Source organism: Trypanosoma grayi (assembly GCF_000691245.1).
Source record: "Trypanosoma grayi strain ANR4 Tgr_1058_V1, whole genome shotgun sequence".
NCBI classification, from domain to species: domain Eukaryota; phylum Euglenozoa; class Kinetoplastea; order Trypanosomatida; family Trypanosomatidae; genus Trypanosoma; species Trypanosoma grayi.
This window is the reverse complement of record NW_008826677.1, coordinates 1-5,609: the sequence shown is the minus strand read 5'-3', so window position 1 is coordinate 5,609 and position 5,609 is coordinate 1. Positions and strand designations below refer to the sequence as shown.

Here is a 5,609-nt window from a genome sequence, read left to right as displayed (position 1 = left end):
GTTCACAAAGCAAGATGTAATTAATAGGGATTCAGCGTAGTCCCAGAGACGCACGAACACTTCATACGACAGCGTATGCCACAACCACAAGAAACAGAGATGCACGCACCCACATGTGAGGCCCACTGCCGTCCCGTCCCGCCAAGTCAGCAGAGCCACCTGCTGCCCCACCCGTTGTGCCGGTCGTTCCCGTCCCTTCGGCTCCAGCTCCAGCTTCAGCTCCGCCCCCAGAAGGTTTCGTCTCCGTATGCCCGCCACCACTCCGCTGCTCGGTCTGCTGCTACGAACCGTCGCCAATGTCAACATTGGGCAACTCAGAAGCGCCAGGCACGTCAGCTGGCGGCTTTGTCACTGGTGGATTTGCAACTCGCGGCACCATCTCAGCAGGAAGTGGCGTGGCGGCATCAGTAATATACAGCCTTCCAAGACCTCCCACCGACGCATCCACAACGGTCTTAGCATGCTGAAGAAGAGTGTTCACTCTGTTTATAGCAGTCAACTCTTACGATTGGACTGTCCGCATTTGTTTAAACACCTCCACACGTTTTGTTTCCACCACTGAGAGGCTCGATAACAGACTTTTGTAAGCAACATTCGCCTCCCGATGGGTCTCCTCAAGCAACTTTGATTTGTACTCGACTGCTCCCATCGCAGAGTGGGCAGGGTAGAGCACATCCTTCGCTTTAGCTGCCTCAAAGGAACCTGCTACTCCCCCACTGGTGCTGGAGCCCTTGGCCTCTGCGGCTTCAATACTGTCGCTCGCCATTGTATACAGCCGCGCAGCCTCAGCTGAGGCATCCTGCGCCTTCTTCAAAGCTTCTTCAATCATTTGCATTCCCTCAACAGCTTCGCTTCTTATTTTCTCGTTGGTATATTCTGCAGGCACATCAATGTCGCTCAGTACCTGGTACTGCTGCACCGCCGCCACGCACCCGCAGGCGCAGCACAGCGCGAGGGAAAGCACAAACAGCACGTGGCGCACCGTCACCGTCATCACTTCGCTTCAGGTCGCTGGTCTGCGCGGCGGCGAAAAGGGAGATAGGTGACGGACAGTTAGACACACACAGACACACAGACAGAGAGCAGCAGCCCACACACACAGCGAGAGGGCACATCAGAGCATCACTCAAAGTAAACGAGTAAAGGAGAAAAGAAAAACAATGAATTAGAGGACAAGCCCATAGTCCCGCAGAAGAACAAAATCCACACACATTAAAAGAGACGCCCAACAAAGCACGTACACAAGGCTCAACGAGCGCACCGTTGCGGGTGTAGAAGAAATGGAGCTGAGCCTGTAGTTGGGCAGCAATGAGTAAAAAATGTTAAAAAAGATAAAATGCCACACAAGTGTTAGCATGTTTTTCCACAAAATAATTAATAAAAGCACAACACGCGGTTGCTGCGTTTTATGTCCCCCTCGTTATCTCGGCCGATCACCACACGGCAATAGATGCCAGCGCCGCCAACAGAAGCAGGTGCAGAGGTGCGCACGCCCATGTGCGGATGTTGCTACTGTCCGCTGTCAGAGTGGTGGCAGCGCTGCTGTTCAGTTGGGCGCTGACGGGAGGCGGCGCCGCGGCGCTTGGCTCCGCCTGCTGCTGGGCGCTGCTCACGGTTTCTTGCCCTTTCGCGTCATCTGTTGCGTGCTGCTCTTCCGATTTGGGGTTTTCTTCCGCGGCAACAGGTCCATTGTCGGACTGGCCCATCTCTTGAGGGCTCTCAGATGGCTCACTCGGCACTTCCAGCTGGGAATTTTCCTTCGACTGAGTGTTCAAATGCTCCTGCTGTGCTTGCAGGCTCTGTTGCAGCTTCAATTTCTCCCTCTCAGCTTCGTCTTGCTGAACCTGAATATTCGCTTCTTGTTTAGGAGGCTCTGGAGGCCTCTGTGCTTCAACGGGAGCAAACGCCGCCTTGCAAGACTTCTTGGCATACTCCTCAGCCACGCCTGCATACCTTTCGGCATCTTCGGCCTTCCACTCCGCTTCCAATGCGTAAACGAACGCCTTCACTGTGGCTTTGTCAGCCTGCTCGACTGCTGTCTGTGAGCCCACAGGCTTAAACTCTTTCTTCATCTCCATCACCTGTGCAGTCAGTGCCTCAACTGCAATTAGCTTCGCCGTTGTGTTGAGGGTTGCGTTTGAAACCATCGAAAGTACAGCCTCGGGCTCTGTGCAAGCATTCTCTGCGGCAGTCGCTGCATCACCTGAAGTAACGCCGTTTTGCTCTTTAGCTTCCTTTGCAGCCTTGGCACTATCCACGGCTTCTTGTATTATCTTCAGCGAATTGTTTGCCTTCGTTGACGCCGCCACCGCTGCGGCCGAAGCATTCTTTGCAATACTCTGTGCCTCATCAATACCATGCGGTGCTACTCCAGCTTCACTTATACTCGCCCCTTGCGAAACGGAGAGCTCATTAGCGCTGATGCCAGACATTCCATTCTGCGGCACCCCCGCCATACACCCGCAGGCGCAGCACAGCGTGAGGGAAAGCACAAACAGCACGTGGCGCACCGTCACAGTCATCACTTCGCTTCAGGTCGCTGGTCTGCGCGGCGGCGAAAAGGGAGAGAGAGAGAGGGAAGGTGGCAGACAGTCGCACACACACAGTGACAACAACAGCAAAGCGCGAAAGAGAGAGCAACAGCCGACACACACAGCGAGAGGGCACATCAGAGCATCAAAGTGAAGCAATAAATAAAGAGAAAGAAAAACAATTAATTCGGTATATAACGCGGCTTCACCGAAACCAATAGGGAATAGTTATGCGCGTTGATCCAATGGTTCCTATATGTTTATACCTGTAGATGTTTGCACGTATTGTATCCTGTCGCAGGCAGAGGACGTGGCGCTACGCTTGCGGTGGGACAGCATTAAAAACAGGAAAAAAAAAACTTCGTTCACACCTCAATATAAAAGTATTGGTTTTTCGGCGTAGTCTCAGAGACGCACGGCTAATCACACGGCAGCATATGCCGCAACCACAAGAAACAGGGATGCACGCACCCACATGTGAGGCCCACTGCCGTCCAGTCCCGGAACACCACCAGCGCCAGGCACGTCGGCGGGCGGCTTCGGAACTCGCGGCACCATCACATCAGGGAGTGGCTTGGCGGCTTCAGTAATCCTCAGCTCCTTAAGTGCTCCCACCGACGCATCCACAACGGTCTTAGCATGCTGAAGAAGAGTGTTCACTCTGTTTATAGCGGTCCACTCGTAAGCTTGGACTGTTCGCATTTGTTTAAACGCCTCCACACGTTTTGCATCCCCTTCTGTCAGATTGGCTAACGCCCAGTCATGCGCCAACTGCGCATCCGTATTGATTTCCTGCAGCAATTTAAATTCACGATCGACAGTACTCTTCGCAGAGCGGGCAGGCTGGAGCACATCCTTCGCTTTAGCTGCTTCAAGGGAACCTGCTGCTCCCCCACTGGTGCTGGAGCCCTTGGCCTCTGCGGCATCAATACTGTCACTCGCCATTGTATGCAGCCGCGTAGCCTCAGCTGAGGCATCCTGCGCCTTCTTCAAAGCTTTCGCAATCATTTGCATTCCCTCGTCAGCTTCACTTTTCATTTTCTCGGCGGTATATTCTGCAGGAACATCAATATCGCTCAGTACCTGAGGATGCAGCGGCGAGGGCAGTTGGGCGTTGATGCCAAGCACCTCATTCTGCTGCACCGCTGCCACGCACCCGCAGGCGCAGCACAGCGTGAGCGAAAGCACAAACAGCACGTGGCGCACCGTCACCGTCATCACTTCACTTCGGGTCGCTGGTCTGCGGGGCGGAGAAAAGGGAGGGAGAGAGGCACACGGAGAGTTAGACATACACACAGAGACACAGTGAGAATAACACCACAGCGAGAGAGAGAGAGAGAGAGGGCAAGAGCCCCCACACACACAGTGAGAGGGCACATCGGAGCATCAGTCAAAGTAAAGCAGTAAAAGAAAAAGAATGAATTAGGGGACAAGCCCATAGTCCCAGAGAAAACAATATAGCGCACACACTCCCTAACAAAAGGAGGGAAGAGTAATACCCGTAGCCCAATGGACATGTACGTATATACCTGTATATATGTGTGGGTGCATGTGCTGCATCCGGTTGACGGCAGAGGATGGGGCACCGAGCCCAGTTTATGGAAGTGATGAAAAGAAGCAATATGTTTTAGTTGCTGAGAAATCAGCACAGAAAGCAAAGCAGAATTAAGGGGTATCCGTCGTCACCCCGTGACTCCACTGCTCATCACACAGCACCGCAGGCCAGCGTAGCCAGCACCACCAGCAGCAGTGGGGCACACACCAACGTGTGAGTGTCGCTGCCGTCCGCCCCCACGTTACTGCTGATGCCCGCACCAATCGACTGGGCGTTGTGTGTGGACCCCGCTGCAGTGTCAGGTGTTCCTTCTCCCCCGGCAGGCCCCTGCGCACTCTGCCCATTGGTGTGGCCCTCGCCTGCTCCACCAGGCACGCTGGTTTCTGTTGCAGCATTTAGTGCTTCATCGTGACCTGCAGCCACTGCATCCTCGGCTCCGTTGCCATACAGTGCTTCGTGTGATTCGTTGCCATCAGAGCGCTGCTCCTTATTATCAGCACCTGCTGCACGCGTACCGCCTTTGGCAGCGTCTCCCTGTGGTGTCACCGGAGGCCGCGCATGTTTCGCTCTCTCTTTTTCTACCTCCGCCTGCCGAGCCTTCTCAAGCTCCGCTTCAGCCGCACGTGCCGCCTTCTCTGCATGACTCGCATGATTCTCGGTTTGTTTGGCCAGCGATTCAGCGTCTGCTGCCGCCTTTTTGGCCTCGCCCAAGCGCTTCTGCTCAGCGTCACTTGCTCCCTCAACAACTGTAGCTTGTTGCTTTAAGGTCTCGATTTTCTGCACAAGCGTTTGTATCTGGTCCCTTTCCCAAATAGCCTGATCACGATCCGATTGGGTAGTCTTTACTGCTAGACCGGCCTTCCAGAATTCATTTCCCTTCACGTCTATCTTCCCCGCTCCATCACGTGCTGCTGTTGCATCCCGCAGCGCCCTCTCTGTTCTTTCAACTTCCTTGTTTACCTTCTCCAATGCACTCTTAGCCTTCGCGAGCTCTTCATCTACAGCCGTCACTTTTTCTTCTGCCCCTTCACTCACTGCATCCGGTTCGTCGGAGAGCGCATCAGCGCTGATGCCAGGCATCTGATCCTGCTGCACCGCCGCCACGCACCCGCAGCACAGCGCGAGGGAAAGCACAAACAGCACGTGGCGCACTGTCACCGTCATCACTTCACTTCGGGTCGCTGGTCTGCGCGGCGGAGAAAAAGGAGAGAGAGAGACACACGGAGAGTTAGGCACACACACAGTAAGAGCAACACCAAACAGAGAGAAGCAAAGAGCAGCCCACAGCCACAGTGGGCACATCGGCGCGTTTCTTAATGCAAACGATTCAAGGTCAAAACAAATCACGTAGGGGACAAGCACACATCATCAAGAAAAACAATATAGACCACACACCGTGGCACAAAACGAGGGAAGAGGAGCATCCAGCGTCCCGCTGTAAATGTATGTATATACCTGCACGAGTACATGGGTGCACGTACATTATTCTGTCGCAGGCAGAGGATGTGGCAGTGCGTCCGCAG

At 54.2% G+C, this 5,609-nt stretch overlaps 5 protein-coding genes across 5 annotated transcripts; 1 reads left to right on the top strand and 4 right to left on the bottom strand.

The window, feature by feature from the left end:
- Positions 1-75: 75 nt before the first annotated feature.
- Positions 76-411, top strand: DQ04_10581040 (hypothetical protein; the record flags this gene model as incomplete). The annotated part of the gene is made up of 1 exon (XM_009316297.1): positions 76-411. One exon carries the CDS (start codon positions 76-78, stop codon positions 409-411), a length of 336 nt encoding a protein of 111 aa, XP_009314572.1.
- Positions 412-502: 91 nt separating this feature from the next.
- On the bottom strand, positions 503-994 carry DQ04_10581030 (hypothetical protein; the record flags this gene model as incomplete). Its single annotated transcript, XM_009316296.1, has 1 exon — positions 503-994. One exon carries the CDS (start codon positions 992-994, stop codon positions 503-505), a length of 492 nt encoding a protein of 163 aa, XP_009314571.1.
- Positions 995-1,433: 439 nt separating this feature from the next.
- DQ04_10581020 (hypothetical protein) lies at positions 1,434-2,522 on the bottom strand (the record flags this gene model as incomplete). The annotated part of the gene is made up of 1 exon (XM_009316295.1): positions 1,434-2,522. One exon carries the CDS (start codon positions 2,520-2,522, stop codon positions 1,434-1,436), a length of 1,089 nt encoding a protein of 362 aa, XP_009314570.1.
- A 432-nt stretch (positions 2,523-2,954) lies between these two features.
- On the bottom strand, positions 2,955-3,749 carry DQ04_10581010 (hypothetical protein; the record flags this gene model as incomplete). Its single annotated transcript, XM_009316294.1, has 1 exon — positions 2,955-3,749. The coding sequence occupies one exon, from the start codon at positions 3,747-3,749 to the stop codon at positions 2,955-2,957; it is 795 nt and encodes a 264-aa protein (XP_009314569.1).
- A 487-nt stretch (positions 3,750-4,236) lies between these two features.
- DQ04_10581000 (hypothetical protein) lies at positions 4,237-5,250 on the bottom strand (the record flags this gene model as incomplete). The annotated part of the gene is made up of 1 exon (XM_009316293.1): positions 4,237-5,250. One exon carries the CDS (start codon positions 5,248-5,250, stop codon positions 4,237-4,239), a length of 1,014 nt encoding a protein of 337 aa, XP_009314568.1.
- Between the last annotated feature and the right edge of the window lie 359 nt (positions 5,251-5,609).